This window comes from Lepidochelys kempii, chromosome 14 (assembly GCF_965140285.1).
Source record: "Lepidochelys kempii isolate rLepKem1 chromosome 14, rLepKem1.hap1, whole genome shotgun sequence".
NCBI classification, from domain to species: domain Eukaryota; kingdom Metazoa; phylum Chordata; order Testudines; family Cheloniidae; genus Lepidochelys; species Lepidochelys kempii.
Genome location: NC_136393.1, coordinates 7,188,425 through 7,203,859, shown reverse-complemented (window position 1 = coordinate 7,203,859; position 15,435 = coordinate 7,188,425). Strand labels below are relative to the sequence as shown.

General features: G+C 38.7%; 1 protein-coding gene across 9 annotated transcripts in view; it reads left to right on the top strand.

Annotated features, from left to right (window-relative positions):
* CEP112 (centrosomal protein 112) overlaps positions 1 to 15,435 on the top strand; it is a 362,242-nt gene that overhangs the window by 142,353 nt on the left and 204,454 nt on the right. For all 9 annotated transcript variants that reach the window (XR_012154913.2, XM_073311622.2, XM_073311620.2 and 6 more), the window contains one exon: positions 8,771 to 8,906. Coding sequence is in view for 8 of the 9 variants with exons in the window: in XM_073311622.2 (XP_073167723.1) it covers positions 8,771 to 8,906 (136 nt within the window). In the remaining variant the exon portion in view is untranslated. The remainder of the gene's footprint in view (positions 1 to 8,770; positions 8,907 to 15,435) is intronic.

Here is a 15,435-nt window from a genome sequence, read left to right as displayed (position 1 = left end):
CCACTTTTCCCAGTCACCCCTGCTGAGTCTGAGGTTCAGCCTGCATCTCTGCAGACCCGCTCTCTGTTAGAGGCTCTCTCTGAATTCACAGGCTGTCTTTTAACCATTTCAGAGTTCCCAGAACCTGGTCCATAGTGGTTTGTGAATTTCTCCAGAGGGGATCAGAGATAATTTTCCAACCTTGGATTTCCTATATTGTCCATTTGAGCACAAGGCAATTAGAGTTGTCTAGAGTCATTAGCTTTGTTTGCAGGAACGAAGTTAACTGACTTCATACTTAACAAGCAAACCATCAAACATCAAACCCACAGATTATATAAATATAACATTCATAAAAATTAATATAGCTATCACCCATGTTCTTCGAATGTATGTCATAGGAAGAGATAGGTAGATACATGTATAAATGACATGTGTTATGCCACCACAGGTTTAGCAGATGTGGACTTTGTATATGGGTTGAGTGTTTTAGGTGAGAGAGAGAAATAGGATTCATTTTTAAAATCTACTTCTCCTTACAAATGTACTTAAGCTTTATATCAAATGGATTTTAACAAGTGGGGCAGTCAGTGTTTGCACACAGTGCTTGCAGTCCATGGTTTTCATTATCTCATTAGACAGTTGTAAATCGACCTCCTTTCAGCACAGCCAAATTTTTCTCTGTGCAAGTAACCATATTGCTCTGTGTTTATGGTGTTCATCTCACACCCAATATACTCTTCAAAAATAGCTTTGCATGTTTTTTTCTGGCTGCTTGGCCACTCAGAGGTAGAGTGGTGAGGGAAAGTGGAGAATTCCCCCCTAGATCTGCTGCTCATGGCCACCTAAATAAGAACGGCCATACTGGGTCAGACCAAAGGTCCATCTAACCCAGTATTCTGTCTGCCAACAGTGGCCAATGCCAGGTACTTCAGAGGGAATGAACAGAAGCTAATATATAGTTGAACGTAAAATGGGTAGCTGCATGGGAAGACTTATTACATACGGGGTGCTTCCGTTAAGTACCCAATTAAGTGCACATTGTTTGCATAATGCTTATTACATAACAACGAGACTTCTTCTAAAGAGGGCTCTTAAATATCTGCCACAAAAGCCAAATTTGTATTTGCCCGATGCTGTTACAGCTCAGTGAGAGCCTAGGCAGAGTTAAGGTGGTTAGGAAACCGCTTGGGAACTTTAACTGAGAAGTTCCTTTTGTTTTGAGGGGAGTGCTGTATTTGAACTTGAGGCAATTTTTCCCCTCTCCGTCTAGCTGAGCTGTTTTTCTGCACCTGGATGGCACTGAAGTGTGTGACATAGCAGTTGAACAATAGGTTTTAGGCAGTTCCTCCCCCCCCACCCACCCATCCCCGGCCATTTTAGACCACACTGCACAAGACAAAAGGGTGGGGGTGATAGAGGAGATCTTTCTAGATAGTTGATACTGGGGTAAGATAACTCAAACTGGAAACAGTAGGTTTTATAGTGGTGGTATCCCAGAGCTGTTTAAGTTGCATTATTTTTTAATACATATAGGGGGAAAAACAAGAAAATTTGAAACAAAAAGGCATTAAGTTTCCAAAAGTATTTGAGATATGTTAGAAACCAAATATATATTAAATGCAATCTTTTTATACACTTTAATGAATGAACTATTGAGTATTTACTACCCGTCTGAAATTCTCTTTATTCTTCTGGTAGGAAAGACATTTTAAATCATGAGGACAATTGCATTGAAAAGAATAACAAATTCATAGGTCTGGAAGGAATCTTGAGCGGTCATCTAATCCAGTTCTTTATGATGATTCAGGGCCAAGTATACCTAGACCATCCCAGATAGGTATTCATCTAATCTAGAGGTTCTCAAACTGGTCTGTGGACCACCAGTGGTCCATAAGCTCCATTTAAAGGTGGTCCGCAGATAGTTCCTTCTAAGGTGTGCATCTGGGCGGTCGCACATGAGAGAATGAGGGGCCATCCACCTAATTAGTGAATCCGCACAGGCATGGCTCCATTAATTAAGTGCCTTGACCCTGGAGAAGACACACGTGAAAAGTGAGATGGTGGCCTTGCGGGGAATAGGAGGTAGGTGGGAGGGAATTTGGGATGTGCAGGGCTGCGGCGACCAGAGAAAGAGGTGACTTTCCCCACCTCCAGGGCTGCAGCTGCCGGGGACAGACGGCTCTCCTTCCCAGCCTCAGCTCTGTGGCTGCTGTCGTGGGGAGATACCCCCCTCCTTCTCAGCCCCAGTTCAGGGGCTGCTGCAGTGGGGGTAAGAGGGAGATACCTCCCCCCTCCTTCCCAGCTCCAGCTCAGGGGCTGCTGCGGCGGGGGAGAGAGGGCACATCGATCACATTAGAAAGGTAAGACTGCTGATATGAAAATATGAGTTGTGTGCTTTTATTTGTAGAACAAAAAAATATAAATTATTATTAAGGGTGTTTTAATATAGTGCTTTTATCCAAAGTTAGCTTTACAATAGTTAGCTACCGGTACAAACAACATTTGGAAAGATCATTAAGTGGTCTGCCGAGACCCTCGGCAATTTTCAAGTGGTCCATGAAAAAAAAGTTTGAGAACCACTGGTCTCATTTGTTCTTTAAAATCTCTAATGATAGGAATTCCACAATCTCCCTTGGAAGCCTGTTCCAGTACTTAGCTATCCTTATAGTTAGGAAGTTTTTCTTAATACGTAACCTAAATCTCCCTTGCTTCAGTGCAACTCCACAATGATACCTGGGCATTATAAATTACATTGTTTTCTTTTCTTGTGACCATTTTTAAATTTTTTTTTCTTTTTAACTACCCTGGGATTGTGAAGCTGTTACGGCTTGCGGTCAGCATGCCACTCTCAGAAACTAATAATGATGAAATGTTCCTGTCATTATCCATATTGTAGCTGGTGTGACTATCAGTAACTAAGGGCTAGATTGTGGCCCTAAGCAAACGGATGGCTCCTAAGCCCTCACCTTCCAGGAACAGCCCTAGGAGGCACTGTGACTCAGGTGTCATACTTCTGACTAACAGTCCATGCTCTGCATCTTCCTAGCTGCTGGGGAGTAGTAATATTCTTCTGGCCTACACCATCGGTAAATTATTACTCACCTGCACTATATCTGCTCCAATGACAGTGAGTGGGAATCTCCATTTAGTCCTCACTCAGCTGCTCCAGGGATAGTGTAAATGGGTGAATAGCCTTGCCTACACCTAGTGGCATGAACCTAAAGTCATGGTATCACACACTGGGAAAGAAATTGGGTTCTTAATCCACTCTTATGCCCTTAAACAGGCACATAATCCAAGTCAGAATCTGATCCCAAAATTAACATAATGGGCATTATTCTAGCTTCCATAGAAAAAGCTTTCAGTGATTTCAGTAGTTGCCAAATGCCTAGGTTAGCCAAATACATCAATTTTAAATGGCAGGAATACTTAGCAGAAGGTAGACTATGCTAATGTGTTCCTTTTAAAAATTCTTTTTCTTTATTTTTAAGGAAGTTGAAGTGGCTGGCACATGACAAATCTCAGGATTGTAAATGAAGCCATCTATGTTAATACTGTCTTCACAAATATTTTTGGCATAGAAAGCATGGAAAGGGAGAGCAATTTTGCCTTACTGTGGCATGTTTCATGCTGAATTTTAGTACATACACCTTGCTCATAAACTGGATATTTCAGACTCTTGTCTTCTGTGCCCGTGCCATTAGGCTGCAGGAAAACGTACTCTTCTGTAAAATAAATCTTTGTCAAAGTGATTACTTCATCTCCTTTTATAGGTTTCACCAAACTTTATAAGCATTAGGCCGCTGAGTCCCTGTAAGTGGGTTTCCACAGCTGCCAGAAATATAAGAGGACTTGGCAAAGAGCTTACATAGTCATGAATCTGACTGACTGGTATCATTTTAACAAGAAAACATTAAGGACTGTTATGACCTACAAATTTTCAATATTACTGAAAACCCCTAGAAATTACAGATTGTGTGTGTGCTGAGCAGTGGGGGTAGGGAATAAAATTAATCACCCAGGAATGTTTTGTAAGTGTTTATACATATCTAAGTGTGTGTGTGTGTGAGAGAGAGAGAGAGAGAATTTTGAAATGTCATAATGAATGGAAGACTTGTGCTTGGTGGGTTCTTTATGCTGGGAATGGCTGGTTTATAGATTGGCTTATCTTCCCTACCCTAGGTTACCATTCTGCCAGTGTTGCCTTTATTTATTTATGTATTTATTTTATTGTGGTAGGCATCCAAAGGCCCTTGGGAACCTTACTCACAATAATACTGGTTCATACTACATCTGAGAGAGCCTCTCGGGGTTATTCTATCTCATGTAAATCACTGGACCACCCCTGTTTTCCATTGATATGATTTGTAATACTGTAATAGCTTACTGCATTTGATTATCTTCTCCAGGAAGACATTCTAGAAGCCGAGGGAAATGATTATGATGAAGCAGTAAGGAAAAGTAAATAAAAACATTTTATACTCCATTTATAAATACACTTCACAGTGCTTCTTTCTCAAATTGCCATCCTAGTCTTCATAGTCAACTTTAACTGTGATAATTTGTGCTTGTGTAAGACTGCTAATTCTGTTGCCTTACCCTTTATACACTGACACAAGGGGAATTTGCTGCTTTTTTATAAATAAATTGGGGCCAAAGAGTAAATTCACCCTTTTTTTTTTTTTATATTCATGCCAGCTCAGCTTTAGGGGATTTGAGTGATGTAAGTGCATTGTACTGGGCCCCACAACTAGTACAACAGAAAAAATAATCTTCAAAGTGAATATTTTAGTGCTTCATGCAAGGCACACTGCTCAATGTCTGGGGGAAAAAATAAAGCTGCTCTTACATTTGTGAACCACAGTCCATTGTTGTACATGTTTTCTAAGCTCCAATATAAATCTTAAATGCATAACAAGTAGACAGTACTGACGCCCACACCCTTGAAAAAAATGAAGTCTTATTCCTGATTATAATGAGCATGTTGTATCAGTTCATGGGATTAAATCCTTGAAGGAAAGGAAGGTGCGTACATAAAATCAGATTTCTAAAGGTTAAGTAGAGTTCATTGCATTTATTTCATAATATTTCACTATGAAACTCTAGTCTTCAAGAAAGTGGATGCATGAAAACCAATTAGGAAGTTCTTTAATAGCATGAAGACTGACACCCAGGGCCAGCTCTAGGTACCAGCGAAGGAAGCAGGTGCCTGGGGCGGCCAATAGAAAGGGGCAACACTCCATCAGTTATTGGGGCAGCATGTCCAGGTCTTCAGCGTCAATTCGGTGGCAGGTCCTTAATTCCCTCCCTTCCACTTCGGCAGCAGCTCAATCGGGGTTGTCTCCCCTCACGACCCCCACCCCCCTCCTGCCGCTTGGGATGGCAAAAAATCTGGAGCTGGCCCTGCTGACACCTCCTTTTAAATTTAACTTTATCACGTTATTGGCTAGACAATTAATTCCATTGTCTCTTGTCAATTATCAGTGGGGATATGTTTGAATAGGCTGCATGTTTGAGTTTACTTTTTATCTGGAATTGATGCTAAGGCTTCAGATGGACAGGAAGAGTAAATTGTCTCCCAGGATTGAGTTACCTACGGTAGGGGCCTTGGGGAGGATTACAAAGACATTGAGATTCCCCTTGCCATGTTTCCTCTAAATTAGTTCTCCTGAGCAGCACCTTACTGGTGGCATTCTGCTAGGATCTCTCCAGTTTGTCTGCTTTTGTTGCCTCACTTTAAAGAGGTTCTACAGCATACAGGGACCCAGCGGAAAATTAATTCAACCTATGCTGCATTAATTTTCTTGTAGAATCCCAATGGGGCTGGAAGAGGGGGGAATGATACATGTTCTTCTTATCTCTGCTTTGAACCTTCTCCTTCCCCAATTTCTACATGCAGATGCCCCCTGTCAGTGCATGGATTTCAGGGGGATGATTGGGTCTAGATATGAAGGTAAAGTGTCTGGCTCAATGCATGACTCAACTGTCATGTGATAGTGCAGGAGGATTCTTGGCAATTGAGCTATACTCAGTACATAAGTTCTGAGAAATTTGCCTGTGTTTTTGTAATTGTAAACTGTATCAAATATCATTAAACCCATAGCTCCTGACTATCATATGGTATGATACAAATTAAAACCTAGAAGTTCCCTCTGCACATTGAATCTACAGAGAGATAAAACCATATATTGGTTTTGTGCCACTTATCTGTGTGTAATCTTTTAAAAGGGAGAATGGTTTAGTAGTTCAAGCATAGAACTAGGAGTCAGGAGTTCTGAGGTCTGTTCCTGGCTCAGTCACTGTCTTGCTGTGTCATTGGACGAGTTGCCTAACCTTGCTGTGCCTCAGGTTTCCTATCAGAAAAATGGTGCTCCCTGCCTTCCTCACAGCAATATTTTGAGAGTAATCCAATAATGTTTGTAAAGTGTTTTGAGAATCTTGGGTGGAAGCTACCATAGAATTGCCAAATGTTATGAATCATCATTATTATTTTTCTGCTTAAAGTGTGAAACATGACAAAACAAAGGAAATGCCATTAAGTATATATCACTCCAAAGAACTTTGGCTTAATGAAACATGAGAAAAGTGTGCTAGTGTAAAAGAATACGGGGAGACCTACATTGTTCAGACAAGATCATAGGGAATGCAAAGGAGGTTGAGCCAACTTAATATGTACATAGTTTTAAAAGTAACCAAGAAGCAATATTTAATTTTCATAGGTTAAATTAAGGGACTGTTACAGAAATAAAACAATGTTTTATATAAAGAAAAAACAGCTGGTACTGCTTGTTTGTGAAAAGAACAAGCTACTGGTATGTAAGTGGGTTGGAAATGTGGTGCATTAAATTCATGTAGAGGATTGCATCTTTACGCAGTCCATAAAAGGAAACTAGAAAATGGAAATGTTTTGGCATTGAGCATAAAGAATGTTTGCCTAAGGGTTATATATTACCAGCTAACAATATTACGGCGAGAGCATGAAAAGGCTAAGGTGGTTGACAAAGAAAAATGGCAGAACTGTTTTCACCAGGATATTTCCAATGTATTTTGTGAGAAAATCCAACTAAACATCATAATTAAAATTAGCATGTGTGTCTTTTTGTTGTCCCCAGTTCCTTTTTTACATGGAGGGGGGAAAAATAGGTATGCTCTATATTAGAGAATTCCCAGTCTCCTTACGTCTGAGTTCTCTTACGGTGGTACAGGTCAGCAGAAATGTAGGGTATTTTTTCAAATATATTTTTGTGTTACATCACCATTTAGTTTTCTGTGTGTATTTAGCCATAATCTACAAAAGTTATTTGATCTTTTGGAGGATAGAATCCTCTTCTGGTCCTCCAACTTGCGAAGATTTAGGATGCTTTCTTTGTCAAAGTGTGTTATGAAAGCAGTAGAAGCGGATGTGAATGCAACAACTTCCAGCATATCAGAATTGGCAGTTCCCAGACCTTTATTAAAAGATTCCTTGTTGGTGTATAGTGAGCTCAGTGCTGGCAGGGTGATGGGTTAGATAACTCAGTTGGTCTTTTCCATTTCTAACATGTCTGATTTTAATGGCAATCATTTGAGTCAAGAAATGGGATATTCACCATAAGGAGCTATCCCTGTGTATAAAATGAAAATGTCAACCAGAACCACTATTCGATCCAGGCCTTGTTTTAACTATTTTTCTGTTGCCATTTATGCCACCATGCTATGCCTATGTGTGCTAAAAGGTGTTTCTATGATCTAGCCTTTGATATTTAAAATGTAGTATCCTTAAACATTTCTGATTAACTTATTTTTCTTCCTTTTAAAAGTTTGCATCAAAATGTGTAAAAATTATTTACTAATTAGGACAGTGATATGTCAGTACAGTGGCAGATGCATATGATTTTTTGCTTATATACATATATTTACATATGTATATCTTGATAGTTTTGTTACATCTTGATAATTTGTAAATATTTTAAAAACAACAATGCAAATATGTGTACAGACTCCTAAAAATAGTAATTCATTCTTTGATATATTAAGATATAGTGCCTTGGGATAATAAGACTTGGAAATTTAACTCCTGTCACTTCTGTAAAGGCTGAATAGGTATCATAGTATTGATGTATCCGATGAAGTGAGCTATAGCCCCTGAAAGCTTATGCTCAAATAAATTTGTTTGTCTCTAAGGTGCCAAAAGTCCTCCTTTTCTTTTTGTGAATACAGACTAACATGGCTGCTACTCTAAAACATAGTATTAAGGGTTTTCACTAGATTTGACTATGCAGGTACCATGTGCCTCATGTTCTCGATACTAACATTTTATGCCAGGCAGTTGAATAATCCTGTCTCCCTTGGCAGAGATGTACAGGGGACATGATCGTGGTCAGTTAATGGAACAATATAGTCTTACTGTAAAGCATTTTTTTCATTTAAATATCAGTGGAAGATACATTATAGTTATTGAAGGAAAGATTAAAGAAAGAGTTTATATGTGGCACAATAAAGCTGTATTATTTAAGCTGTCATGACTTAGTTGAGGGCTTTGAAGGTGGTGTTGCTTTCATGATATCCGTACTATGTACAGGCTTGCTAAATCCAATAAGAGAAAGTGAAAAATAATTCTAGACTTCTTACCCAGGTTACTGTTCTGTTCTTCAAAGTATTACTGAGGAAAGTTTGGCATAAGCTGGGACAGGAAATTGAAACCTGAATACTATTTTAAACTGATAGGGTTAAAGGCCTTTCTTTTACACCAGCACACTTGTTCTTTTATTTGATACTTGAACTCTGAAAATTTTCTGTGACTTTCTAGGGAGAAGGAGGAGCAGCTGACTCGGGTGACAGAGGTACAGAAGCTGCAGGCCCAGCAGGCAGATGCTGCCCTGGAGGAGTTTAAGCGGCAGGTGGAGTTGAACTCAGAAAAAGTCTATGCTGAAATGAAACAGCAGGTGAGAAGGTCACAATGCCAGCCTTTCTGAAACTCTCTGTCTCAGTAGGGTAGCATATTCTGATCTTATAATGCCAGAAACATGTTTCACTTGATAGTGCTACATCAAAATCTTTCACAATGTAGTGACTTTGCTAGCAAGTCAGAGGGGGCTGTTAGCAGTTGATTCATCTTTATAAGAAAGCCAGGATTGTCATTGTTACATGGCTGTCTACAGTTGTATTACTGATTAGAGCTTTTCCAGGATTCAGAGTAAAATGTGTTAGTTTATATACTTTTATGGAACAAAGTCTATACTTTCCCACTTTTTCAACTTTGTCTCTCTGGCTATTCTTTTAGGGACATGTCATTCTCCTATTAATGGGAATTTTGCAATGGTTTCAATAAGAACAGACCCAGGCTCATTCTGATGGTGGTCACTGATGAGCAGATGACAACAAAAGCGTTTTTCCCCACTTGAAAATTACTATTAATGATAATTTATTTACATACTACTTAGTGTGCTAGTCATTTTACAGAACAAACTAGATTAATGTATTAGCCCGAAGGAGCTAGGAGGAACAGTAGAGTGGGAAGGGATGAGAAATAAAGGGAGACACAGGTACATGGAGTGGCCTACTAATGTCATAAAAATGCTTATGGTATCTCAGTCTAGTGAATTGATCTGATCCATTCTGCCTTGCAACTTGCCTCTTTAATGGGAAAATCCACTTGTTTCTTATTACAGGATGATGTAGCATGAGACTTAGAATGGATTTAAGGGGCAACTGGTGGTAAAGCATCCTGGTGAACACTTCTATAAAATAGAGATTGTTTCAGTTCTGAGGCTTTCCTCTTGCATTGGAGAGCAACAGAAATAGTGGAAGATGTGGTCTTGTTGCAGTTGCCACTTCTGGCCATCAGTAGATCTCTGTAAAATATTATTTGTGCTTCAGTATTGTTTGGGATGAAAGGAGCTGTACGAATGTATGATACTATAAGAATCAACATTTTACAACTGCTTAAAGGGATTGCTTCTGCATAATCCATGTACAGCGCAGAGAGATTCTTATGTGAGAAGTTTTTTTTGTTTACTGTATTGTTTCAGTATGAAATTGATTTGGTAAAATGATGGAAAAGGAGTAAACATTTTACAAATAATTACCGATAACTGAAATGAAATGTAGCATAAACATAATTGAGATAAATACTATTCAGATATATATATGTTATTCAGAAATCATTAACTTTTAAATTCATATTAGTGGTGTGATATGTACCAAATATGGGTGAGAAACAAAGCAGTAGTGCTTTGCATGCAGCCTATATTTTGAACATTTGTTTTTGTTGTTGTGAAATGCTGGTTTTGCTTCTTGCAAAGTCTTCAGTGTAAAAGCAGCAGAGCTGTAAGGCATTTTCTGTTTTAAAAGTCTTGTACGGAGAGCCGATAATGGAATTATGAAATAAAAAAGCCGTGAGTCTGTTTTGAAAGGGCAACTTTTATTTTGCAAACTAGACCCATGAGGGCAATAAAACTGGCCCTAAAATTTCAAAGTCACTGTCCTACATTTTTCTCTAATCTGAATCTCTCCTTTAGTTCCTCCAAGATTACTTAAATAAATAAATTTTTACTTCTGCTCCAAGTGAGAAATGTATTTTAATTCTTATTGAAGATATGGTTTCATTGAGCCAGAAATTTACTTGTTTTCAAGAAAAAGTTTTCCCAAAATAATCCTGAAAATATATTCATCATGAAGACATTTGACAAGTTTTTTTTAATTTCCTTTAAAAAAAAAAAGAAACAAAAAATTGAAATGCTCCAGGAAATTTAAAAATACATTTTACTGAATTCCATAAAATTGCCATGTATTTTTTTCATTTTCTATGTGCTGAATACCATTCCATTTGTATGTTAAATACAGAAAGAGAAAATGTATTTAAGATAACCAAACTGGTCTTTCTTTCGGCTTCATTCACTGATGCCTCCTCAGTCCAGGTTCATAATACCTTCAGCTTCATCCAAAGTATTGGGTGGGCAGAGATGCAAAACCTGAGTGTCCCTTGCCTTTGTCTGCCAGAAGCTGGGAATGGGTGACAGGGGATGGATCACTTGATGATTACCTGTTCTGTTCATTCCCTCTGAAGCGCCTGGAACTGGCTACTGTGAAGATAGGATAGTGGGCTGATAGACCATTGGTCTGACCCAGTATGGCAGTTTTTATATTCTTATTGAATTGTAGTGAGAGACTGCCTTATGACAAACAGTGGTTTCTGTGATCTTACTGAATGGAACTGGTGGGTAGTGCTCAACAATTGACTGTTTTTGTTCTTAAACAGATATCATGGTGTGAAACAACGGTAGAGAAAGAAATATAGAAGCTATCTAAGACAGTAAAATATTTGTGATTTATTTTAATTCACCAAAGAGAGAAAATGTTAATGGCCAAATTGTCAGAGGAGCTTTCTGACTGGTGCTGCAAAACCCTATATTCATGTAGGCAAATAGTCTCACCTGCATGCATTTACCCTCTATTTTCTGCAGTTGCTAGTTTTAAAATGAGTAGTTTAGGATGCCTCATTGAAAATTTGACTGTATATCCTCTTCACTATAGCAGGCTGCCCTAGTTGTTGTCGTCATTGTGATCTTCTCTTTCTTTATTATTTGTATTATGGTTTCGCCCAGAGAGCTGAAACAGAATTGGGGCTCTCTGTATTAGCAGTTGAATAAATACATAGGAAAACCCTGCCTTGTTCTGGGGAGTTTACAGTTTGGGGCATGCAGATAATGGCTTCTGCTCAGTATTGAACTGATTTTTACTGACAAAGAAAGAATGACTCAAAGACCAAATCCTTTTAATTCTCTGCCTTAGATAACTGCATTTGACGTATAACTTAGGAAGTGTCACTAGTCTAGTGCTAGCTACTGCTGTTTCGCTGTAATAATGCTGTCAGTGTAGACCTATTTTGGAGGAAGTTCTCCTCACCTGAGACACACTCACAACAAGATGGAACTTTGGGGACAGAGAGAGAGAAAAAATGGAAGAATTCCCTGTGTCTGGTATATAAAACCACCACCACCTACGGCATTATCCACCTGATATGTAAGACATTAGCAAGGTTGTTAAATGACATAATGATGAGAGAAATCCATCACAAGTGAGGAACTGCAGAACAAATGCTTACACGACATTCTTTATTTGGCTTATCGGTGTGCTTGGTTATTACAGGAGTTCCAGTGCAGTATGAGATGTAATTTACTATGTGCTGTTGTACTTAGGCCTGGGAAAATGAATTAAGCAATAGCCATAATTTTTAATCTCCATGATCTTATTGGTTTGTATCAGAGTCTTTGTTTAATTTTTGTGTGTTTTGCATACTGACTTGGATTGTTGTTTCCCTCATCGGGGTATTATATTGTAGTTTCATAGACACTCAACACGCTACGGTTAAGCAATGAAAAACTGTAATAGTGAAACACTGTGTAAAATGATACGCTAATTTAAAGAAATTTGTTCATAGCTGAGAATTTCTTTTTTTAACATAAGAACAGCAACACTGGGTCAGATCAAAGGTCCATCTCGCCCAGTATCCTGTCTTCCGACAGTGGCCAATGCCAGGTGCCCCAGAGGGAATGAATAGAGCAGGTAATCATGAAGTGATCCATCCTCTGTCACCCATTCCAAGCTTCTGGTAAATGGAGACTAGGGACACCATCCCTGCCCATCCTGGCTAATAGCCATTGATGGACCTATCCTTCATGAATTTATCTAGTTCTTTTTTGAACTAGATAGGCAGTAAAACTTCACATTTTTATTGTTTGAACTGACCAACTGTTAAACATTTTGTCTGTATGAATATTTCAGATATTATTCATTTAAGGCAGAATTCTGAGTAGTTTTACAGCATGAGTAGTCTGTGACTTCTGTAAGTAGTAAGGTACTATTCAACATGAATAAGAGCATCAGAATATGGTCCTTAATGTTAAAAATTAAATGTATTGAGGCAAATTCTCCACTCAATTAAACCAGTGTAAATCTGGACTGACTCCATTGAACCTCAACTATAGGAACCATTTGGGGCCAGTAGAGTGGGCAAAGGGGGAGGTTGTGCTACCCACCTTTTACTCCCATTGATTTTGTGAGAGCTGTAGGTTATCAACACCTATGGATATCAGGCACACAATGAACAAATAGGTACATTTAGAGCTGATAAGTATTACCTTATGTGGAGGTAGTCTATTGATTGTTGATGTCTATTATAAAATTTTAGTATTATGCAAATTATTTGATATGTGAGAGCTGTGCTGTGCTTGTCTGAGTAAATGTTTATGTAGTGGTTTAGGAGAAGATTTTTGACAAAGGAATTTTTTTTATGTGTAGAACTTACACTGTTGATAATATAATAGGAATTCCATTAATGTATGGTCTAACCTTACTTTGCTTACAGTACAACAGAAATACGTCTGCATCTGGACATCATTTATTAACACTTGATCCACATGATTGTTGTGGTAAAACTTGACCTTTTTGGGAGAATCAGCATTTTGGCAACTCTTTGATTCAAGCAAATTTCCAGCCATCTAACTAGCTCCCCGCACCTCCCCAAATGGTGCCCATTTGCTTTTGAAATGCTTAATTAGGCACAGTAGAATGTCTGTTTATTTCTTGTACTTTATTGGTAAGAATTAGATTGATAATACAGTTTTGCCTTGAAATACCTTGACAATTTCTGGTTTAACGCTGACATTTTCAATGTGCTTTTTTTTAATTAATGATTGTGAAAAAAAAATCCTTAACACAAGTGCCCATTTACCATTGGTGATTTGTCTGTGAAGGATTGAAATGAATTGAAGTGAAAGTAGCAAAGTATATGGGCATATTTCAAAGGATCATGATATTACTTAGAAAGTAGTCTCTAATAGCAGAAAAAAATTAGAGTATTTTTGAGAGTTTTGGTGGAGAATATTAAATGGACGTTGCATCTACTAAGAATGATCTTCTTTGGATTTACTGTTTAATGAGAGCCTCGTGCCAAGCTTTTTGTGACCATATAGAGGAGTAGAAGCAAGTAAGAGTCCCCCTTTCCCTTGCATGGCCACTTAAGATCTGCCTGAATTGCAGCTCTGGCACTAGGGGGGAGAACAAAGGGCTATGTGCCAAATGCTTCCCTTCAGAGCAGAGAGGGAACGGACAATAGATGGAGCAATGATTTTTCCTATGCAAGCTCCAGCCAGTGGATCTGACTGGCCACTTGGAGAGGATTATGGTGCACCCCACAAAAGGGTGTCACAAATTACTCTCCAGTCTCTTGGGTACATGTACACAGCCTGCTGCAAGCCTGGCAGTGAGCCTCCCAGCCCAGGTCAACAGACTTGGCTTGCGGGGTTTGAGCTACCTCTTTAAAAATAACTATGTAGATGGCACTTTGAAGTTGCATCTTGGGCTAGAACTTGGGCTTTGAAGACTACCCCCTTCCGTAGGCTTCAGAGCTTGAGCACAAGCCTCCAGCATGGTTTACACAGTTATTTGTAGTGCAGTAGTGTGATCCTGAGTTTGTCAACCCTGGCTGGGAGGCTTGCTGCTGCGGTCTGGTCGCTCTGAAACACAATGCCACCACTTACTCTGAGGTGCTCAAGTAGCACAGTCTACCCCTAGGTTTCTAACATAGCTCTGTGGGATTAATTATACCAAATTTACACAAGTTGACTAATTCCTTTACTTTCAGTGGGGCTCCTTTCAGAATAAGGTACTGTACTACCCAGTGTGACAAGTGTGGCAGAATTGGGCCCTATATGTTCATCCTGTAAACCTGGAAAACTCAGATGTCAATTGAACATTCCTTCTTGACAGAGAAAATCAGTTTATTAAGCATGTAGCACAATTTTCTGTATAACAAGTATTTCAAGGCTATTTTTTTTCAGCTAAGACATGTCAAACCATGTTGTAAATGTTGATAGCATGTGGCAGTCATGCCTTCTAAACTTCTAAGTTATCAAGCAGTTCAGAATATAGGGACTGTTTTTGAGAGGTACTGAACTCTTCAAACTCTCATTGACTTCAGTGAGGCTTGCAGGTTATGAACCTCTTGGGGTCAAGTTCATAAAGAGCAAATGATAATGTAAGACGTAGGAAACTATGCTACAGTGACTAAGCTTCAAGTAGTACTTCAGAGAAACAATACTGAAGCTCTCTTTTCACCCGTCCTTTCTCATTTCCCCTCCACACATGCACCCAATTCTCAAATAAGCTACATACGTTCTTCCAAAGACAAAGTGATATAATATTGGAGCAAATGCTATTGCTTTCTCCTAGTTGGATAGAGCATAGAATGACCTACCGACATCATAAAATGAAATCTGTAGTAACTATAGCAACACTGGATTCTGAAAATAGTTACTGTAAATATTAAACTTAGGAAATCCTTTTTTCATTATGTTAATTAAGGAAGTAACAAATGGAGTGGGGTCTGGTATTATCAGTTAGTATAATTGATATTTGGTTTATTTATTCATGTAATTTATGACTTTGTGAAATTACTTGCAGTCTGCTTCT